A 24040-nucleotide genomic window follows, 5' to 3' on the forward strand; every position below is an offset into this window, starting at 1 on the left:
CTCCATATAAAGGTTTTTAGCTGCTCAGATCCAAAAGTTTTCTACTTAAGTTCAGATATAATTCTGAATTCACAGCAAGGGTGTAGTAAAAAAAAAAAAAAATTAGTTAAAAAATGACATTATACACAGATATCTGAGAGATAGCCCTTTATCTAAGAAACTGGGAAGCCTGCTCCTAAATCTAAGCCTTGAGAAAAGCCATGTTATTTGAGGAAAGCCACAATGCACCTAGGAAAAGACAAGCAGTGAAGGCACCTTTGCTATCTTTAAGCTCAGATAACACATTTTCTTATCGGAAAATCTAAAATGTAGTTGATTAGTGACACTCTATGGACCTAACAGAGAAGTGGTGAACTCACTAAGTCAAATCTCTAAGGGGGAGCACTGCCAGAGCATCTGTAGTATCCCATATACAGCATAATAAACATATTACATATATTCTTTGCCATGCATCTAATATTCATTCCAATTTAACATTCAATGCTAGCTTACTATTTGCTTACAAAGAGAACAATAAAATAATTTGAGGGTATTTCCACTGCAATGTTTTCACAAATCTATACAATGCAAGTACTTCTAAAAAAGAATACAGACATAATTACCAGCCTGAAAAATGTCATATTTTCATGAAAGCTTATTAGGCCAATCATCACAACTATACTATCAAAAATATTCCATTTTTGCTGAAAGTAGTAGTATGGATCTAGGGCGATGATTTTCAAGACCATTTCTGCTGCAAAAATCACGGTGAAAACCTGGAAAAAGAAATTCACCATGAAGTCACTGAAAATGTATGTCTCTTTATGAGACTGACCAGTCAGTCTGGAGCTATAACTCCATTCTTGATCTGTGAGTGACCTAACTTACCTTGTCACTTATGCAAATCAATCTTTTTTCAGAAACAGACATGCCAGGGTGCTCCAGAGCCATGAAAAAAGTATTCACTATAATGCAAATCATGATTATGAGATCGACAAGTGGATCCAAAGCTATCAATTGCACCTTCCCTTTGACTGCTCTCCAGAATGGGCAACTGTTCCAAATCAGATACTTCTGAACAAGACGTTTCCAAACTGAAGCGAATCTCGCCTTCGCATTTTGCTGCTCTAAATGATAAAAGTGACATACAAATAATCTCACAGTATGAAGAAAAAGACCAATACTGGTATTAAAGGTCATAAGCAACAAATTTCATGATTATAGAAACAGGTGATAGTACTCACTCGTTCATATTGCCATTATCCTGGGGGATGAGAACATACCTGCTCTAAGGAGAAATAACTTGCTGTATTTGGGAAAACATACAAATTGTGTTCTGTCAGTTGTACCTTATGGTCACAGAAGCAGAGAAGTGCCCACTTCCATCTTTTTCAAAACACTGTCCCACATTCTAGAAGACTGATAACTTTCCCTTTAAGCCTTCTCTTTGCAATACTGAATCAGCTCAGCCCAAAGCAAGTGTTCCAGTCCTTAGCTGTCTTAGTGGCACTCTGCTGAACATAAGTTAGTTTTCCAAGGTATTCCCTATAACGTAGGGAACCAAAACTGGGTACAGTATGTGCTCTAACAAGTGTTTAATTAAGGGTAATAATCATTCTTCTCAGTCTCCTGGCTATGCTGCCTTTAATACAGCCCAGAATGCTGTTAGCCACCCCTGCTGAACTCATGCTCAGCTTGCTGCCCGAAAGGACTGCAAAAGGACAAGGGCTTGTTCTGCAGAGCTGCTTCTCAGGCAATCAGCTAGCACCCAGTTTATACTGTTGCAAGAGATTCTTGCACTTATGTAGAAGTCTATCCTTGCTGAATTTTTGTCAGGTTTTTGTTGGCCTGTGCCATCAGTCTGCCTAGGTCCCTTGCCATGCCTGTATCAACAAGTCTCCTCCAGTTTGGTGTCATCTGTGAATTTTGAGAGCAAGTACTCTATTGCCGCCTCCAGGTCACTGATGAAAACAGTAGGACAGAAAGGATCCTAAGATACCACTCTGTGGTACTCTATTTGGTTACCTAACCCACAGTAAAAAGTATCATGCCCACCAGACTCTCAAAGCCCAAGAATCCAGCCAGTTCTCTGATCAGCTGGCTGCTCACCCATGCAGACCTTAACATCCCAACAGGGATACAAAAATACTCTGGAAAGCCTTACTAAAAACAGTGACAACATTGCCTTCCTCTCAGCCACAAATCCCAGTGACTGTATCGTGCAGAGCAATCAGGTGTGATTTAGGCTTGGCAATTTCAAGTTACAGTTGCAATTATATGTGATCTGAGAATATTAATTTCATTCAAACTCAGATTTTAATTTCCCCTACTCATTATTAAACAATGTCAATTGCTTGTGATATTTTGCTCTCTTCAGTCAAGGTACGCAATCAGAGTTGAAAAAAGTACTGAAGAATTAATGACTTACTCATGTTATCTGTAATAATAGTGGCTGCACTCATTAACCTCTGTCTCTGATAGGGATCGTTAATAGAGTCCATTGACAACTCATAAGACAATAGGATCTGCCTCTTTGGTTAGAAAGACAACAGAAGACAGTACAACAAGAGAATATGAATAAATGTTTGCAAATGTAAAATTATTCACAGCATAATATAAATGTACAGTTAAATTGTTTAAAATTTGTTTTAGATATACACTGTAATGAAGCCTTACCTTGCTGAAGGAATGGAATATAAGACAAAACAAGAAAGTATCATGTGAACACAAGGATATGTCATTAAAAATGCTACCACGTGTCTCCTTCTGAAAATAAAGTCTTGCTAAAAATAATTTTGCCATTATAAAATGCATATAATCATATATAGTAAGAAACCTTAACAGGAGAGCAGGGGAAAAAAGAATAATTCCAAACTTTCTTGAGACAGATAATAGGAACACACAAAAAGAAGACTGAAGATCAGTTTAAATAACTGGTTATGGAACTATTTCTAATCAATGACAAACATTAACTAATGTTAATAATAGCTATTTAGTGAGTCAGAATTATTGGTTTCCTCATCCATTTTAAGCCTATCAAGAATATCAAACTGCTTAAAGCTAGGAATGGGACAACTTCAGTTTTCACTAAAAGCTACAGAATGCTGATCTCAGTGTTCCTGATATACGCTGAGAAACAGCCAGGCCAACACCTGCATCCTACAAAATACTCATTACAGTGAAAGATTATATTCCTGACACATTAACTATGTACACACACACCCAGTGCATATACAGTCTTTAAAGACTACACTGTTGTAAAACAGGTTATAAAGAATAGGTGGCAATCTCTGAGGTAGACAAAACCAGAAAGAAGGAAGATTCCAGCATTAGGATGGAATTAGAGCTATCAGCTAGTAACGAGTTACCAACCAGATCACAATGCACAGTCTTAGTGATCATTTTCTGCACAACAATTGAGGTAACTTCCTTTATGAGGAAGATATGCAACCAGCGATATGCAATATCATCACTTTAGACTTTCATCATAAGAAAATTCTTACAACATATTCCATAAAATTATTATTAATAGAATTAAACTGACATCCTTAGCCCTAGGGGTTTAATATTAACTAATTTATTTCTGTTCTTTGCTATTTTAATGACTTCAAAGCTAAGCAAAACTTAGCTGATAGAAGAGTCATAAAATAGACATGTGAAATGAGTTTGCAATAGCGTGCTAAAATGTCCCTTTTTTCAGTCTGCATTTTTTCAGAATCTAAAAAAAAAACCAATTAGAACATTTTAATCATATCCAAGTCACTAGGGCAACTTGTCTGTTCATTTCTTTCTCTCATATTTGGTCCCTTCTGTAATGTCCCTTTCTACAATACATGTAATATTGAGAAACCTCTAAAAATTCATGTGTCTTCCTGAATGAAGTTTCCAAGTTTCTTTGTTTCTGAAATTCCTGTCTGTTCACAAACTCTCAGAGCATAAGCCTTTAGGAAGGTTAAGAACATCCATCAAAACTAAGCTGTTTACTGTTCAGCTGTTCTTTTCCTTTTAACCAAATTAAACACCTGGTTACGGGAAGCCCTCTGATAAACCACTATTTAAAACAGGAAAGGGCTCTAGAAAGATAATCCTTCAAGTTCTTATGGAATTGATGTTCTCTGAAGTTTTCCACCTGATCCACTTTCTTCTCTTTGTTTTGGCATCTTTAGCCTTTTCTTACAATTAAAAGTAAAGTGTACACTGAAGAGTGCTCAGTTTTAGCAGAGGTTGCACAACTATTAGGTTGCCATAACAGGAAACAAACTGGCACTGTCTTAGAGTTGTGGATTACAGAATCATAGAATAGCAGGGGTCCCTTCTCTAATGTTTCTTTCTGCAATATTTATAATATTAAGAAACCTCTAAAGGAAGGAAAGTAAGGAAAGACCTTCTTTCAAACAGCCATATCACATGCAAGTCTAATGAATATATCCTGTATTTTGAATACTTACCAGCTTCTTGTGGCAATGATCAGGCTGTGAACGAAGCATACTTTCCTCGTTACTTTGATCACCTACAATTAAACTTTGCCTTGAAACAGGCTTTTCTCCCCTCATCTCTTTTTCTTGTGATTTTTCTAAGTCAGCAACTGACATTTCAGATTCAACATGGGAGGCTTTATTACTCTCTCCAGCAGACAACATCTGGAAATGAAGCAACAAAAAGTATGTCTATTAATACAAGCCAAATAAACAGACTAGGATCATACATTACCTTTTGGATACCAAACTACTGTAAAGGGGTTTGAGTTGCATTCTGTATTCCTAAGACTGAAAGATAAAAGCAGGGTTAGTTTTCAGCTACCATCATTTAAGCTTGCCCCTGTCACTTCAGATATTGTATTCCATATGTGAAATACAGAATATTTAGGCATATTGTTTTACTCTCCCTTTTCTCACTACGGATCTTGAGCACGATGACAACAGAAGAATCAGGGTTCAAACTACATCCTAAAATATTAAAACTTTTTTACTAAGTAAACTTTGAAAGCTCAAATTTCACTCATAGAAATAGCACAGGCTTATCCACAGCTCTGTAGAAGAAATTTGGTACAACAGTGATGCTTTTTGTCTTAACAATGAAATGGGATAGTTGGTATGGAAAATTTCTAAGTCCTCTTACAAGTCTGACTTTTTTGATTGCTAGCTGCAAATTGGAGGTATCTTTCACAAAAGTCAGAGGATAAATGAATGATACCTTACCAATGATTTTCAATCTGTGTTTTTGCTTCAGCTGGGTGCTTAACTTCTCAGGAATAAAATAAAACAAGATCCCAAGTCTGCTATGGGCCAAGAAATTAAAGAATCTAGGCAATACTATGCCAAGAAGAAGAGGAAAATATAAATCCGTAGCGTGTCAAAACCAACAGCAAAGAAACTAATGCAGTTTCTGGATGCTCCTTTACATGAACATGGAACTAATGGTACTAGCCTGGCAAAGGCTGCCTATCCTGGTCTTGTCAGCTGGTAGACATTCTGTGTGCAATCATTCAAAAAGAGCTCAGCTGAACACAGTGGCTCTCAGAAAGTGGGTATTCTTACACAATCCTGAAATCCATCTGCAGTTCAAACCTCAACCTCAAGAAATTAATGTCAACTTTCCTCATGGATGCATGTATCTCTACCTGTACTTCATTTGTCAGACAATGCAGTGATAGAAAAGACAGTTTGTTATGTCCAAGGATATAAGAAAAAAATATATATTTTATTCTTTATTATATACAGCAATTTACAAACCTGTTCTTTCTCAAGAATTTTTTTAGCATCCTGAAGTAATTCTTCCTTTGCCTGTGTTTCAGCAAGAGTAGCTTTGTTCTGCTCTTCATATGCCATAGTTACTACAGCCAATATCAGATTGAAGAGATAAAATGAGCATAAAAAGATGACAGCTATAAAAAATAAAATGTAGCTCTTCCCAGATGAACGGATAGTCTATGAGAAAAAAAGGAAAGATCATAACAGATTCTTAAAATACAAACATTGGCAGTAGGATTAGAAATTAGCAACTTACTTTGCTATACAATGCAAAAGGTCAAGATACTGCACTGTTTTCTTGACACAGTAGCAGGATCTACCTCTGGTCTCGGTTATGCAGAAGGTCTAGGAATATATCTAATCAGGAGCTCATATGGCCTCAAGTAAATAAATTGTAGACCTTAAAAAACCTGATAATACAATGTATTTCTATTCAAGCATTCATGAGGATGCTCTACATGGCTCAGAAGAAGAATGAACAAAATTTTTTCTTAAAATTAAATGAAGTAATTCTCAGCAAATTGGGCAAACAATCAGAGTTTAAGTTATGATAAGGCAACTTCAGCTGTGAAGAGATTTATAGGTGACTACAGAAGAAATTACTGAAAATAACAAGAAAGCTAGAATTATCTAAAAATTCTAAAATATGCTATCATTAGTTAATAAGAGGCAATAATTAGAGTGCTTATTCTTACTTTTTTTAAAGTAGCACTGGAAGAGATGGTTAAAAATTAAGCTCTGAGACATTAGAAAACAAAAACCGCATGACCTTGAACTAACAGTAAGAATACATGACTGTTTAGGTTGGAAAAGACCTTCAAGATCATCTAGTAAGACCTTCAGTATCATCTAGCAGTCTAGTATCCACCCAATCCTACACGTCCACTGCTGAGCTGTGTCCCTAACAGCAACATTAAAGCATCCTAAATACCTGCAGGGACAGGGAACCCACCACTTCTCTGGGCAGCCCATTCCTATGCTTGACAATCCTTTTTATGAAGAAATTCTTCCTGCTATCCAGTTTAAACCTGCCCTAGTGCAACTTGAGGCTGTAATCTCTTATCTTATCACTTGCCATTGAGAAAAGAGAGCAACCCCCACCTTGCTATAACCTCCTTTCAGAGACTTGTAGAGAGTGATAAAGCCACCTTTTTCTTCACAGTAAACAAGCCAGTTCCCCCAGCCACTCCTTTTAAGCTTTGCTTTCTAGTCCCATCAACAACTCTTGCTCTTCCCTGGAAATGCTTGAGTAACTCAGTATCCTTGTGGTGAGAGGCCCAAAGCCTGAGGTGCAGCCTCATCAGTCCCAGTACAAGGCATGACCACCTCCTGCTCCTGCTGGTTGCACTACTTTTGATGCAAACCAGAATGCCAATGGCCTTGTGGCCATCTGGACACACTGTCTGGCTTGTGTTCAGCTGGCTATTTACCAGCACCTCCACATGCTTTTGCACTTGGCAGCTCTCCAGCCACCCTTCTCAAGCCCATATTACAAAATGGAGTTGCTGTGGTTAAAGTGCAGAACCTGGCACTGGATCTTGTTGAATACCATGAGTCTTGGTGCAATCTATCAACCCAGCCTACCCAGATCTCTTTTGCTGAGCCTTCCTACCATGAGGCAGATCAACAGTCCTACCCAAGTTGGTGTCATCTGCAGATGTATCCATTAAAAAAATAATCTCAATCAACAGAAATTGCTGAAGAGATGTTAAAGTGAACCATATGAAAACTGCAGAACAAGGCAGAAGATAATTCTCTTCTAGCACAGACACTGCATAGGTATAATGGATCCAGAAAGACCTCTGCATACAATTTCTGTATAGTTTATGTAAAAAACAAACAAACAAAACCCCAGCACTTAAACGTTGCAAATAAAACATAAAAGGCTCTGTTTTTTGGGGTTTTTTTTGTTCCAGTTATCAAAATACACTCTGAAATCTAAGTGTATTTGTTCTGAGCCAAAAGGTTTGATGAGGAGTCAGGATTTAGAGAAAAACAGAGTATGCAAGTCCTCACAGCTCCTTCAGCAGTAGGGAACTCACTAACTGGATCTCTTACACATCCCCAATCCTTTGCTAGTGTCATAATTAAAATACTTATTTACTACTCACTGTTCTAAGTGTGTTCTCCAACGATACTATGAGTGCTCATGTTAAGAATGCCGCCATTCAATGTCACTTGCAGAAAGTGTTACAACTTAGCCAATTGAACCTTCTTCCTTAATATTGGTTCTAAAACAAGTTTTGTATCAGTAATGTTAAAATAGGTGCAGATTTTTCTACTGGACATAAACCTTTGAACTTCATGTCCAAAGTCAACGTAGCAGGTGATAAAAGTACCTACTTGTCTGTACAGACGCTCCCAGGAATCCTGTGTCATCAGACGGAATAAAGAAAGGAAGGCCCAGCCAAAATGATCAAAACTTGTGTAGCCAAAGTCAGGATTGTTCCCACGTTTCAAACATGTGTAGTTTTCAGGGCACTCATCTCTAAAGAAGGAGAACAATACTTACACTTGTAGTATTAGAATACACTCTAAGGCACTCTAGTTCACAACACCATGTACAGATTTGTTCAGCTCATCTGAAACTCCAGTTTCATTGATCATAAAATGGCCTGGGTTGAAAAGGACCTCAAAGATCATCTAGTTTCAACCCCCCTGTCATAGGCAGGGTCGCCAACCACCAGACCAGGCTGCCCAGAGAAAGTGTGGATGCTCCATCCCTGGAGGTGCCAAGGTCAGGCTGGATAGAGGCCTGGGCAGCCTGATCTGCAAACAGATCAGGGTAGGAGGGTTAGAACTCAATGGCTTTAAACTTTCCTTCCAACCCAAGCCATTCTGTGATTCTAGAAGAACTGATTTATATCAGACAACTCTGGAAAATCATTTGACTTGTCACAGATTTGTGGTACAGTCTTGACTAGACAGAAACTCTCTTCTCGAGGGGGGTACATACAAAGGTATACATAAAGGGGGAAAATATAAAACTATACTGACATTTAAACAATCCACCAGGATAAAGAGAGCTTGTTAATACCTCACATTCTTTACTGATCTGTTCCCCTCATATTTTTCCTCATATTCTATACCAATTATATTACCAGCAGTTAGCAAGAAAGCACATCAATAACCGTGGACATTCTAGTATTACCATTCATTTGTTCTCTCAGATTAAGTATTATGAAAAGAAGAAAATAAGAAAAAATTAATAAAATTAAGAATTAAGAAAAAAATCCATCTTTCTGAAAACTCATCAGTATTTCCTCGTGCCAAAAATAAAGCCAAAATCCATACAGAGTGGAAAACAAGGAAGTACTGAAACCGTTTTCTCACTTACGAAGAATTTCCATTGTAACCACAGAGCAGGATGTCAGAAGATCCCTTCATTCTGGCACAGATATCTAATAAACAATAATAATAATAAAAAGGAATCTTTAACTCACAAGTTGTTGCCTTAAACTTCTCCAGGTTCAAGTGGCTGTTCACATACTCAGTTCCTACCACACACAGTAAGCCATACATTACTGCACTATAAATGATGGCCTAATATACAAAATCTCAGTGAAAATCTTATTAGGGCTGTTTCTCTGCAGATCCATCCCCAGATATGGCAGTTTTTGTTTTTGTTTTATTTTTTGAAAATTTATTTATTGTAAGATTTTATTCATTTTTGTAAATATAGGAATACCTAAAAGAGGTAGTCAAAATCCGTGAACAACATAGTCTATGTTAAAATAAATTCAATTTGAGCACAGTTCCCTTAAAAATAGGATAAATAGGTAAAGAAGGTAGTTTATGGGAACTGCTGAATCACAGCCTGAGCCTCTGATTGACCACCTGAGGCAAGCAATGAGTCAGCCAGGTGAAGGCAATTCTCCTGTGCCACCTGAAGGGGTGGAGCCTGGCTGCACCTCTCCTAGACTCCGTTTAAGAGTTGACTACCAGTGGGGAAGGATCTTTTTTGGAGATCGCTCCTCCTGGAGTTTTCTCAGTGAGCCCAAGCTTTCCATCCATTCTTCTTTAGAATGACTAAAGCCTAACTTTCTTGTATATTTCTTAATTATAACGTGTCTATTCCTTGATTATACAGGTGCTTACAGAAAATGTAGCCTGTGCTATCACATAGACTGCTAATCTTTCCTTAAATACTAGACTCATTAATGTCACATTTCTCTGTCTGAGAGATTTCATATCACTACTTTTGCAAATAGCTTCTCATAGGAAACACATACAACTGTTTTGTATCATTTGTGTTAAAAAAAACTTTTTGAAACTTCCTTCACATGTAGGAAGATACACAGATGACATAAAAGGAGACAATAATAAAATTTACCTGTTTCACTTGCGTTATATATCTTGGCATCCTTACAAAATGTGTCATTGTATGTAGTATTTGTGAGGACACATTTGTTTTTTAAATTGCCCATAAAAAGCTGCAGGCCTATTAGAGCAAATATGCTCAAGCAAAAGACAGTCAAGATCAACACATCAGTAAGTTTCTTAACAGATTCGATAAGTGAATTCACGATGACTTTCAGACCTAGAAAGATAAGATTCAATGATATGCATCGTGAGAAGAAGAATGCAACATTGCTGTATGATAACATACAACAGTTTTGAGTATATTAAAAGCAAATCAGTGTAAATGATCTTGTAGCTTCACAGTATTAAGGTAAATATGATGAGCAATGTATTTTTTTACTTAAATTTCCTGATCATTATTAAAACTGATTTTGCTAGCTTGAATATTAAAGCTTAAGGTGTCATCTAGCTTAAGATGCTGGCTAAATAACCTCTTATGAAATAACATTCTTAAATATTGTGAAGCCAACATTCTTGTAAAATAATTACAGCAGCATAAGCTAATGAAGTGTAACATAAACCAGGAATATGCTATTATAGCAATTACTATGTTAAGAGAAGAAATTGGATAGGGTGCACTGTTCAGAAAAGACATAAGTAAATAACAGTGAGCATTAATGATGGTATAGAAAGAGGAGAAATAGTAAAATCTGCCTGGGGCAAAATCATCTTGAGTAGGGATGATAAAACATTCTGTTAGCATACTGCTGAATGTTTCTATATACTGCAAAACAGTCACACCTTGGGACCACGTTAACTGACACAAAGTGACCAGACAACACAACCCTGGAGGTGTTCAAGAAATGTTTAGATGTTGTACTGAGGGTGACAGATGGGCAGTTGGACTGGATGATTTTAGAGGTCTTTTTCAGCCCTGGTTATTCTATGATCCTATGAAAAGGTGAGGAATTAGTAAATCTCTGTTGAAGTAAGGAGGTGATTAGTCATACATGTTGTTCCTTACCTGGTATTACTGAAATAGCCTTCAAAGTCCTCAGTACTCTGAATGTCCGAAGAGCTGAAATATTGCCTGATGTTGTACAGATACTAATATACCTATAAAATTAAACATCATGTAACTGAATGACAAAGATCCATCTTTGCAGAGAGTATGAACACAGAGAATACAGTAATTAATACAATAAAGACAAGAAAAAGGCAAATATATCCTGAAATAGAAGCCTGAAGTTTGGAATCTAAATTCATTTTTAGGAATAATTATAAAATATTGAGCCTTTTGAACAGTGCCACTCAAAAGAAACACAACAAGATTTTCTTCCTATGGATTTGGATGCTGAAGTATTTAAATATTTATCCCCCCAAAATATCAATAAATATAAAACCTTCAATTACATAATCACATCATTTCAAACTGACTGACTCAGAAGGCTAAAGTAAGTATATGCTGAAACAACCTATTAAACTGAACACAGATATTGCAACTATCTCATAAAACTACATTATATATAGTTTATAGAAAGGGAATTGAGCAAAATTAGCTTTAAAATATGTTAATTCTGTACTGCTTGTAACTTTTGCCAGTCAATTAAAAACTTGAATATAGAAACCATTTTCCATTTAATTTTTTTCAGCAATTTGGAAATGATAGGAAATGAGGACTGTAAGAGCTTCATATTCTATGCAACACTTTATCTGGCTAGCTCATACTTTGTAAGATGTCCTTCATGTGAGAATGGATATTGTGACCCTTTTTTAAATCAGATCATTACTGGTAACAGAATTCCTTAAAACATGAAGTCTCAATAACAGTATCTGAGAAACACCTGTTGGAAAGGACCTCTGGGGATGATTTAGGCAATTACTCACTCAAAGCATGACTTTTAACAGTAACAGATCAGACCACCACAGCTTTGCCTAGCCTGTAAGATTAAAGTACCTGAAGTAATAACTGTACTGTTAATTTCCATATACTATAGATAATATGTAGAAAAGTGCTTATAACTGCTTGAATACAAATGAATCAGGAGCACGTGTAGCAAAGCAAGACTGCAAAACATAATTGTGCATACAGCTGGTGGACTACTTGATAGCTACTGATTGTGTACGTCTTCAGTCTAAAATCCTTAGAGGTTTGTAGATTGTACGTGATGACATCTGAGTACATAACTTGTTACTCTTGAGGGAAAACTAGTCATGCATATGGCAATTGTAAGCTGTCTTTGTTACAGAGCCCATTAGATTCTGTAAGTTTAAAGACCCTGGGACCAGTAAGCAAGATAAACAGGAGGATGAATTCCTGGACTTCGAGACAACAGACCCAGCTTGTTCAGAGATTTGCTTGGCAGGAACCCAGGAGAAATTGTCTCATAGGGAAAAGTAACCCCTAGAACAGAAGGTTTGATCTTTAAGGGTATTTTCTTCAAAGCACAAGAATCACATGCTCCGCTCTGCACAGTAAAGCAAGTGCAGCAGAATATCCCCTAATCTCAGCAGGGAAGTCTTGACTAAGGTATTCTAAAAGGATGTGTATGAAAGGTGAAGGAAAAAGACAAAATTCAGCTGAATTTGGAGTTGTCCAGTTCCTGGAAGCTTACCATGAAATAATGAGAGATGACAGAGTTAAGTTATTACACAAGACATTCCAATTAGGTAAATGGGTGAAATAAATCAAAATGCAGTTGGGATGGGTTGCTTGGGGAGATTTACTGAATCTCCACCCTCAGAGAAACTCAGTACTTGAGCAACAAGATCCCAAACAACTTAACTTAAATCAACTCCACTTTTGAACCACATGATTTCTAAAAGTCCCTTTCAATCAAGATTCTCTAATAAATTAAAAACAAACAAACAACCGGAGCATATTCAGCAATGCTAAATGGCAGGGAAAATTTTGAAAGCTCAGACTTGGCTTTGAGGTATCTGTTCACTGCTACCAGACTATCTTGCTTTCAAGACAAATGTTCTGCATCTGAGATGCAAATTCTGACTTCTTTTCTTCCTCATTTCTTGTCCACATAGCTAACTGCTTTTACTATGAGCTTAATTAAGATCACAGCAGGGATCCATCTGGCCACTAATCCCATGTTTAAGAATGGCCCATGACAAAGGCTTACAGAAGAGTTTTGAATCAAGGCCAAGATTTCCTTCTTCCAGAAAATTCGTAGCTCAGGGATTTCCTGAAGATGAAAACTTACTTTTGTGTTAAATAAAACCTAACTGTGATCTCCTCCAGCATTCTATCCAGAAACATTCCAAACACAAGAAATCCAATACCTCCTATGGTAATGCACCTACGCATGCTGTGAGAAGCTAAACCCTTCATTTTCATTCTGCCATCTGAAAACTTCAGTTGGTGCCTTTACCTCATCTGTGGTTTTATTAAAAGGATTTATTCTCTTTCTGGTTCTGTCCTAGAGATTTCTACCATGTTCCTACTGTGTGTTTTTTTTTTCTTTTTCATGAGTTCTACGCTACCTAGTTTCTCCTTACATGGAACACAAGAGGCACATTTACTCATCCTTCTCTGTCTCTTTTTTGTTGCCTTTTGAAGGCTGCAGGTGCATCCTGAAAAAAATATAAAGATTTCTGTATGTAAATAACTTTGCATTCCACTTTGTTGTATCTCATCCTCAATATCTTTGCATTCTATTTTATTCTCTGGCCATAAGTGCACATGAAGTAGTGTTTTCACCAGATCATTTATTTAAACTCCAAATGTTCTTCCCAACTAACGAAATCTATTTCAGAGCTCCTAGCTGCGTATGTAAAGTGAGGTCTGTTTTTCCTTGAGCAATGCTTTACATTACTTAGATATCATCTGTTACTTATCAGCATGTCATTCAACACCTTGTAATGTCTTTTGAATCCTTCTCAATTGAGCTTCATCTGATCCAGAGAAGAACAAATAAGACAACATAACGCATGCTTGGTTTTGGCTGTCTATGCAGAGAACTCTTAAAAGAAAGATAAGAATGCACTAAGTTGAGAAAATAGGTCTATTAAATGTGATAATGCATTAAGACACAAAGCAAATTAAAGGGAGCTCAAAAAAAATGAGTTTTTACATTTAGGTCTTGTTTTAAAGACTACTGAAGTCTCCCATTTTTCTCTCACTGGGCAGCAGATACACAGGGGGTGACTGAAACAGAGCAATTTTTAAGCCATAGAATGTCAACTACTACAAAGAACTTTGGAACACAAAATAGCATATCATGTGTACATTTGTCCCCTTGAGTGTGAAAGAAAAATTGAGCTTTACTTACGTCACCACAAGAACAGCAAAATCCAGAACGTTCCATGGATCTCGAAGAAAGGTAAATTCATTCCAAACCAATCCCCTTGCTAATACTTTTATCAGTATTTCACCAGTGTATATGGCAGTGAAGAGGTGTCTGAGAAGGAAAACATGTATTAAAGATACAGAAATAAAAACATGAATGAGATTGAAATGCATTCAGGGACATTCTACCTTTTCTGTGATTTAACTACAGGATAGAATCAAAAGTAGAACCAACAGGATAGATTACTTTCATGAGTATAAAAAGATGTATCCCTGAGTTTCAGAGCAATTTCCATGTAGATCTGTGATTACAAATGTTCATCTAAGTATACCATACTATTTCCAGACGAAGAGTAGCTCATACACTCTTATGAAAAATAATGAAAGTCCATATACATGTTCTAAAGCAGGGCAGAAAATACCATGGCTTTACATTTTGGCAGAACTGTAGCAACAAAAGGCATTTTTTTCTGCAAACCTTGGAAAGATTGCATGTTTCATAAATGTATTCTAGCAAAAATTCTGTACCCAAAATAAGGTCTATATAAAACTAAGCAATCATTATCATGGTCCTTACCCCAAAATATGAGCAATTAAAAATATGGAACCTCTGATGCCACAGACACATTTTCAAGTTTTAATTCTGGAATATTCATTCAAGTTAAAGTGGATAAAGGGCACAGTTGCCAAAGGTAAGATGACAGTCTAAATAGATGGCTTCCTACTGTGAGCAGCTGAACAGGGGGCATCTCGGAAACTCCCAAAGGAGGGCAACAAACATGGTAAAAGAGCTAGAAAGCAGGTCCTGTGAGGAGAGACTGACAACACTCAGCTTGTCTATTTTATCCAGTTCTATCTCATCCTATCCTATAGGATATATAGATATATATGGGATATAGAACTTAAAGAACTTAAAGCTGTACAACTTCTCTAAAAGGCTGAAGCCTCCAAAGGAAAGATGGGCCAACCTTCTACATTACACCAGATGGCAGAAGTAGCCAATATGAAGTGCACATGCGTATGCCTCTAAGAAAAAAGGCTGAAGCTCCACAAAGACCAACTATAAAACAGTAATCTCAAATCTTCCTCAGCAGCCTGTCTGAGGGTTTTTGAACACCAGAATTAGCACACCACATCATTTACTCTTCTTCAGTCTCGTGTGTTAGTTTCCTTAGAGTGAAGAAAAGGCAACTGAGATACTTACTCACTTCCATTGAACTCTGATGCAAGCGTATCTATAGCCATGGAGGCACAGTTGAGTATCACAGTCAGTGTAATGAAGCCAACAAATAATGTGAATAATAAGCTAAGGAAAAAGCGCTGTATTATAAAACAGTGAAGTTCAGGAAAGTTGCTTTTAGCAATGGCATGACTATGCACAGAAAGTCAGCCATACTGAGGGATCTATTCCCACAAATGAACAAGTCTAAAGGAAAACAAATATCTGGCAGAAAGAACAGAAACAACTCAGCCTGCAGCTCTGCACCTGCAAGCCTTTATATTTTAACTTCCTTCAAACTATATCTTTTTCCAAATACAGGAGAAGTTGTGCTCAGAGCTGTATAAACGTGAGCCCAAAATATCCTTTTTAGGGAAACACTGGACTCTTTCAGCAAAGCATTGCTGTAATTGCCATTCTGTTTTAATTATGAGGAAGTCCCCGGGTTGTTTTTAACTAAAATTTTAAACTTGTTACTATACTGGAGATTCACAAAGAGTTCTAGCTTCTAAATGTTGTTTCATAACAGCATCTTCAAATCTAACTCTTCTAACACTAAAATGCAGTATTTGTAAATATTGCATCTTGTAAATAGTTTTGCTCTCAGCATGAAAGCCACAATTTGATTAATATGAAGAAAACCACATAAATGTGCACCATACATTCTAAAATTAAAACGACAGAACTCAAGCAAAGGATATGAATGGATCAGAATTTTAATTGCTGCTTTTCTGATTGGATTAAAAGGACCAAGTATACACAAGGCAGGCGTGGCAGTAAACCGGAAAATAGTCCGTCTTTTATTGATCACCATGAAAGTCTATAAAAAAAAAAGAAAAATCATGAAATATTTTAAAGAAATAAAATGATCAAGCAGCTGTGTACATTACCTCCTAGTTACCATAAGGTCCGTTGCAGCTCAGTACTATTGGCAGATGAAGTAAAAATTGTCTCTAATCAAAAACAGCTAACTAACATTCACGTAGATGCCTTTGGAGCAATCAGACTTATTTTCTTTCCATCAATCATTCTGTTTGCTTTGAGAAAAAAAGTCTCTGGAAGGCCCTTTTCATCAATAATTACAAAGCCTGCTTCATGTTCTCTGATTAAACGACCACATTCCAGTGAGTTGCTGGTCTATTTTACAGACAGCGACGTCAGACTGAGTGGAACATTCTGCTCTTCAGGTATAATAATAAGGAATCATACAACAGACATTTAATTTGGAGGAGAATCCTACAGCATCTAATTCACATACTGCTGTAGGCAACAAAGAAAAACATTTTGCAGTGGCATGGAGTATATGCAATCTCAATATTATACAATTAAGAAAGCTGACGAGACATTACAAAGTAACAAAAAATTGATGTTGTCTAAAGCAAATTAATCTTTTTGCTATACAGAGTACTGGAAACATTTCAAATATGCCTCACCTAGTTTGTATATCTGCAATTATGCAAAAGCATTTGCAGTAAGTCAGGGTAACCCACTGTTTGACAGGCACTGAGTTCAGCCTCACATACTTCACAGAAACTCTTCTGAGTAACAAAGCATCAGTTATCTCAGAACCTATTTTTGATCAAAATCTATCCAGTGTATGCTGTTCTCATAATCAATTCTGATTACTGACTGGGCCTTAAAAATACCTTGTAGTATTACACAGTATGGGACATAGGTTAGCATGCCTACCCCAACAAATACCAGTAATGTTCTAAAAAAAAAAAAAAAAAAAAAAAAGCTATCAACAGATCTGTCTGCAATCCAAAAGCAGCAACTTCTGAATACAACCTTCATTATCTCTTAGGAGTATAGCAGATAAAATTAAAAGAAAAAAAAAGTTTATCTATTTATTTATTAATTTTAACCCTGTGATCACTGTAGTATGGATCCAAATCTTCCAGGGGTTCCCCAATAAGCTCCACAGGAACGTCACCATAGAGAGACGGCAGTTTTTTACAGGTTTTCAGATCAAGCTGAGGAGTCACTTTATCCTCTTCAACTTCTTGGTCAGTAGTTTCCTGCTTAAGTTTGGCTTGCTTCTCTTTTTTCTCAGCAATTTTTTTCTCAATTGCTGCCAAGGACTCAGGAGTGAACCGTTGAAAGCTGATAGTTTCCAGTGGCCAAAACAAGGGATCCATTTTCTTTCTGTTTGTTTTCAGTGCTAGAAATAGCTTAAAAGAGAAAGCTCTTGATAAGTAGAAATTAATAGGAAAAGAAAAAACAAGAACAGTAACTAAAACAAAATAGATACATTATTTTTTCCTTCTGTGAAATCCTGCGTGAAAATAAAGAAGGAATTAGAAACACATTCAATTAGAAGAAAGGGTAATGTAAAACAAAACCCATTCCTTCCTCTTTTTCATGTAGGATGCGTCAAAATCACATCTCTATCAGAACTTTAGCAACTGCTGAATTGTTTCTCTGAAACAACTCACAGTATTAGCAACCTCACACTTTAATTTCTGCACTTCTTGCTAACAGTAGTCGCATATCTACCACCCCTCCTGATCCCGTAGGCACACAAAATATTAATTGGAAGAGGCTCATCAGATCCATGCCCTGCTCAAACCAAGGCCAACATTGAGTTTATCACAGTGGAGGTTTGTACAGTTGAGGTCTCAGTACGTCCTAGGAGATATTCACAGCTCATAGTAAAAACCCAACAAGAAATAGGTTTTACCTTAAAGGTCTTGAGCTCAGACTCTCTTCTGATTCTGCTGTAGCTCAGGCTTTACAATTTATGGTGAGAGAACACTTGCATTGTCTATTCATCAGCATTAAAAAAAAAAAATAACCAACCTGTACAACAAACTTTTAAAAACCTTCAAGCTCAAAAAGAAGATGAAGAGTCTGTAAAACAACCAAGTTGCAAACATGCCTCCAGATTTCTGCTGAGGTTTCTCCTGGAATTACTCATTTACCTTCAAAAGGTAAACAGGTCAAAAGGACCCATCAAAAGTGTACGAAAGGCAGAATGCATCACACCACGAAATGCACAATGCTGCTTGATATTGTTTTTCACTAACACTTTGCTGACAGTGAGTCTTGCATACTCTCACACCACACTTAGTAATTAAGAGTCATTTGATACAGTCAGGTACATTAGATAGAGTTCTCAAAATAATAACAATTACAGTAGCATCAGTGATGGAACTGGGATAGCCTCTATGCTGGAAAGCAGCCCTGCTCTGCATGCCAGGGATCTGCATCTCTTCAGAACAAGGCTCGCTAGGAGATGATGTGACCACTGATCAACACTAATGAAACTCCATACAGACTGCTACACAGAACTTAAACAACCGAAAGATAATCATAAAATACTACTTTCCAAGAGCTTCACAGCTGTCTCAATGTTTTGGAGGTGTGCAGTAGTATCTGGAGGTCTTGTTTATGTTTATTTGCTTGGTAACTACTTTTTTTCCCCACATCCTAGAAGAAAGACATTGAATTGCTTTGAACTACCATGATTTTGATTCAAATCACTGACTTGTCTATTCATGCTGACAGGTTGCAGGTGTGATTGAAAACACAGTTCAGCCTCTCATAGCAGCCTAGCAAAAGGTGTACATGAAGAAGTAACTTCATCTTCTCACATACTCACAAACCCTGCTTTTATTCTGGGGTTTAACAGAGTATCTTTTGCTTGAGCTGAAGTCACTGACAAAGGGGTGGGTGGCAAGGCCCTAAAAAGTACTGAATTAATCCAAATCATTATAAATATTTATACACTAATTACACTTGGTCCAAATTCACCGTTATTTCTTACGGTTGCCAGCAATTTACACGACTGCAGTTCTCATCCACAAAAGGTGAAGAAGATTGAGAATCATTAAAGGATGACTTACCCTTTCAGACTCACAACAGAACCAACTACGCCCCCCTATTACACACCTTTGGTCAGCAACAGAGATTTAAAGCACTCTGCATTCTTACTGCCTGAAGTCCAGCTGCACTACCTTACTTTCGTGAGCTCAGCTGTGGCCCATGACAGGGAATCTGTATGCTCTTGTAACTAGAGCCTGCTCCTTTCAATGCACAGGTGTATTTATTTGAAAAGAATATGCCAATGGCTGGCATACTGTGCAACATGAACGACCGTGTAATAATTTCATTTTGGTTTTCAGATTTTTTTCCTCCTCCGGGACTTTAAAAGCAAGATGAGATCTGACCAGGCACCGCAATTCCGAGATCAAAATGTACCATTGTAACAAACTGAAAGCGTATAATCGAACAACTGTTACTGTGCAAAACCACAGGCCCATTTCAATCAATAAACAGAGTGAAAAATCAATATGTTCTTTTCTTCAATTTGTAATAATTCTAAGAAAATTAATTTTATCTTCCAAGAGATTTTAAGGATAACAGAGCAACTGACCTTTCAGATAACTGCACTGACTGCCATAAGTGAAGCAAAGGAAAATTTTTCAGCTAATATGAAGCTGGATTTAACGCTACAGCTTTGGGAACTGAAGGCTGGACCTGCCAAAAGTAGTGATCAAGAGGAAATAAAAAAACCACACATCTCCTTCAGCAGCAGAACTACAAGTTGTAAGCAGATAAACAAGTGGACAAACATTAATGGACAATGTGAGACCTATATTAGCACTGTATTCACATGGAACAACAGAAGTGCTGTCCTTCCATCATCTGCCAAGCATTTGTGTTGCCCTCAGAAATAATGCCAGCCTTTGCATTGGATGTTAAAGTCTCTCACAATTCTGAGAGGGAGGCAACAGAAAATGTGCTCCCAGAAGTAATGACAAAGCAATGGTGGATGGGATTCCTTCTAGAACCTCAGAGAATAGACCAGAGAGTGTAAACTCAAATCAGTGGGGAGAAATCCTAACCACACATTAACCAGAACACGCTGCTAAAGGTAAATACAATGCTAGAATGAAGTCTATTGATTTCCAGTGCAAAGTATTTATGAAATTTCCATTGAATCTAACCCCAGAATTGCAAATCCTATGTTACATTTTGGTATCTCTGGCCCAAAAGTGATTGGTCCACAAGTAACAGTTATAAATGCACTTCAGTTACTGAAGGGTAATAGCCTAAGGGTCAGGAACTCAAAAACATTTAATGGATTTCACTTTTTTTTTTCCTAATTAACTTCAAAAGTACTTGTTTTTCTCATCTTGAGAGAAGGAACTGAATTGATTGTAAATAAACTAATCATGGTTTTAGCTTAAGGCTGACTTTGATGACTATGAAACTTAACAGAGTCTTTTTATGCCATAAGAAAAATCCAAGGAATTCCAGATATACTGATGAAATATATGGCAAAGTATTAGGAACAGATGAAAAAGTAATCAAAGAAAGCAAACGTGTGCTACTGTACTATAATTATCTATTAAAACAAAAACCTAAGACAGAAACTTTCCTTTCAGGACAATATTTTCTAGAATGGCAAATGAGACCATTAATACAGACAGAATTCACAAGTGCTCACGGGGGTAATGACTAATCACTGCAGATAATAACTAATAGATTTAGAGTTTCAGAATGAGATACACACTCAAATTCCATGAAGGGTGTTTTTGATGGAAGGAGCTTTCGAAGTATAGTGGAAAAACTAGTAGGAGTATAAATAGAAAATTGCTCTTATTTGGATTTCAACTTATTTCCAGCATGTATAATATTTAATTCTGATTGTCAAATTATTTCTATCTGCTCCTCCACTTGTAATAGCCCACTGAATATTTTCTCTGAGCATCAGGACATGAAAGAATAAAGGACAAATTGTATTATCTTCTAAATTGGTTTTAACATACATTTAGTAGATTCATTCACAGAAAAATAAGGAATAAAAATGTCTCACTCTGACAGGATTTTGTTTGCACAAAATCAAATAGCTCCATGTTTAACATAGGGCAAGTACCTTAAAATGAGTAAATAAAAGAGCATAACATGAAGCAATACTTACAATGAGACCAACCATCAAAAGGCTGCAACTACTAAAACCCATGCTCCTGCAGAGCCCAATTCTACCTGGACAGACCGGAAAATTGAGCAGAGAGGAACCTGATGAGGTTTAACAAGAGCAACTGTAGATCCTTGCACCTGGGGAGGAGTAACAGTACACACCAGTTCATGATAGGGGCTGACCTGCTAGGAAGGAGCTCTGCAAAGAAGATCCTGGGTGTTCTGGTGGGTAACTGGTTGGCCATAAGCCAGCAGTGTGCCCCTGTGGTCAAGAAGGTCAGTGGGATTCTGGGGTGCGTTAAAAAGAGTGTGGTCAGCAACTTGAGGGAGGGATTCTCCTCCCTCTACTCTGCCCTGGTGAGACCATGTCTGCAGTAACGTACTCAGTTCTGGGCTCCCCTGTTCAAAAAAGACAGGGCTCTTATAGAAAGAGTCCAAGAGTCCAGCAGAGGGTGATAAAGATGATGAGGGGCCTGGAGCATTACCCTCACAAGAAAAGGCTGAGAGACCTGGGTCTGTTCAACCTAGAGAAGATAAGGCTGAGTGGGGATGTCATGAACGTTTATAAACATCTCGTGTGAGGGGCTCAAGTCAATGGGGGCAGTCTCTTTTCATAGCCCAGCAACAGTAGAACAAGAGGCAATGGGCAGAAACTGAAACACAGAAAGTTCCATACTAACACAAGGAAGAACTTCCTTACTGTCAGAGCACTGAACAGCCTGTGCTGAGTTGTGGAGTCTCCTTCTCCGCAGATATTCAGTACCTGCCTGTAAGCCTACCTGTGTGCCCTGCTGTAGGGAACTGCTTAGCAGTAGGGTTGAACTCAGTGGTCTCTAGAGGTCCCTTCCAGCCCCTATAGTTCTGTCATCTTATGATTCTGTACCTTTTTCAGTGCTCATCAGCACTATTTTCAAAAGCTTATTTGGGCACATCTGTGCATTTTTCAATAAATCATTTTTCAGTGACAATGTGCAAAATCAAGTTTTAATAATTCCTACACATAGTTCAGATAATGATAATAACTAAACACCCAGAACAAAGTATTTCCAAGTAATTAATAAAGGTGTACTTAACCACACTGAACTGTGTGCAGCACAGTTTTTGCTGACATAACTAAAAGGCCCACTTTTTAGGCTAACAAAATCAGCAGCCTTTTTAGTACCTTAACAGTATAAAAATAAAAATGCATATAAACACATAGGCCTGATGTTCAGAAACCCAAAGATGTTAGGTTGAATATTGCCTGTAGATAAAGACACCTTCATTGAGATCCTGCCTGTGATCAAGGCATCTCAACTCCCATTCACAGACAGTGGATGTCTATTAAGCACAGTTAATCAAGGCTGGAGAGATACTGCAATGATCAAATGGAGATAAGTACTTTAGAATTTCACATTTCAAATGTTATATTTAATCAGCTCACCATACACAGCAAATACTGATCTAGAAATGCTGACTGTTATAAATATCTTCAAATCCATCATCAGTTTTACATGTTGATGCACTAGACATAAGTACTGCAATGAATGCCCATTATTAAAAATAACTACTAATACTCCACAAAAAGCAAAGAAGATTTAGAAGGAATCAAAATACTACCTCATACCTAGCTCAAATGCTTTTGAAACAAGGAAATGCAAGGAAAATGAGGAAGTGAGAGAGCAGCTCATTACAGCACTATGAGATAGGCTAAGAACTCTTTTCCGTGCTGTAAAATCCTTGCAAAAAGCTACTATCATCTACTCAGTTCCAGCTAAACAAAACACATCTGCTCTCAGATTACTATTTTTTTCTGTCTAAACACCAATACTTTGATTATTATTACAAGGTTTAGCAGATTTATTTTACCCTTTTCCAAAAACAAGCTGGGAAACATAACACATTTTACTGGACTAATATCTGTTTCTAAAATACGTGGTCATTTCCCCCACTTAACACTTTGCTCCTCACTCTCTGCTATCTGATTTCCCCTACACAAACTTTATGTTATTTTGAGTGGACAGCTGTTTGTTTCCTTGTTTGTTTTGAAACAGGCATAAAAGATATTCACAGTTTCGATATAATGTAATCAAATCTGCTCATCACTTCCAAAATCAGAAACAGATATCGGGCCAGGTTTTGCATTACTTGAATGCCTTGAATAAAATCACACAACAACATTTCAGATTTGTGCAGAAAAAGAAATTGCACTATCTCAAGGTAATTAGAGCTCAGATTAGATAGCATCAAAGCAATTTGAACACTACTGTGCATCAGCCAGTGTAGCAAAGCAAGACAAAAAGCAGCTTGAAAGGAATGAGAATTTCATTAGTGTTTAGTAAAATGTGATAAATGTTAAAAGAATAGCAGTATGTTTGCTGCAAGATAGCAGTTCTACATTACAAACAGATTTTTTTCTACCTGTAACTAAAAACAAAACCATATCTAAGACTTAAAATCAGACATGCTCTTATAAATATATGTGCATGCACACATACATACACTGAGAACCCCACAATACTTTGAACAAACACACAGAGATTTAAATTTACAAATTTAGCAATGGAAATTTTGCACAGTACACCA

The 24040-nt window shown here is 37.1% G+C and overlaps 1 protein-coding gene across 1 annotated transcript in view; it reads right to left on the bottom strand.

The window, feature by feature from the left end:
- The window catches only part of LOC122189328 (sodium channel protein type 1 subunit alpha-like), a 36376-nt gene extending 18661 nt beyond the window's left edge, over positions 1-17715 (bottom strand). Inside the window, exons 1-13 of the mRNA XM_042888440.1 lie at positions 17416-17715; positions 16252-16370; positions 15536-15625; positions 14315-14443; positions 11056-11147; positions 10048-10269; positions 9067-9130; positions 8073-8217; positions 5712-5906; positions 4428-4619; positions 2408-2510; positions 868-1106; positions 603-755 (exon numbers count right to left, since the gene is read on the bottom strand). Of these exons, the coding sequence (XP_042744374.1) occupies positions 603-755; positions 868-1106; positions 2408-2510; positions 4428-4619; positions 5712-5906; positions 8073-8217; positions 9067-9130; positions 10048-10269; positions 11056-11147; positions 14315-14443; positions 15536-15625; positions 16252-16370; positions 17416-17688 (2016 nt within the window). The 5' untranslated portion in view covers positions 17689-17715. The remainder of the gene's footprint in view (positions 1-602; positions 756-867; positions 1107-2407; positions 2511-4427; positions 4620-5711; positions 5907-8072; positions 8218-9066; positions 9131-10047; positions 10270-11055; positions 11148-14314; positions 14444-15535; positions 15626-16251; positions 16371-17415) is intronic.
- Positions 17716-24040: the final 6325 nt, after the last annotated feature.

This window comes from Lagopus leucura, unplaced genomic scaffold (assembly GCF_019238085.1).
Source record: "Lagopus leucura isolate 7727_CA_CO unplaced genomic scaffold, USGS_WTPT01 Super-Scaffold_100157, whole genome shotgun sequence".
NCBI classification, from domain to species: domain Eukaryota; kingdom Metazoa; phylum Chordata; class Aves; order Galliformes; family Phasianidae; genus Lagopus; species Lagopus leucura.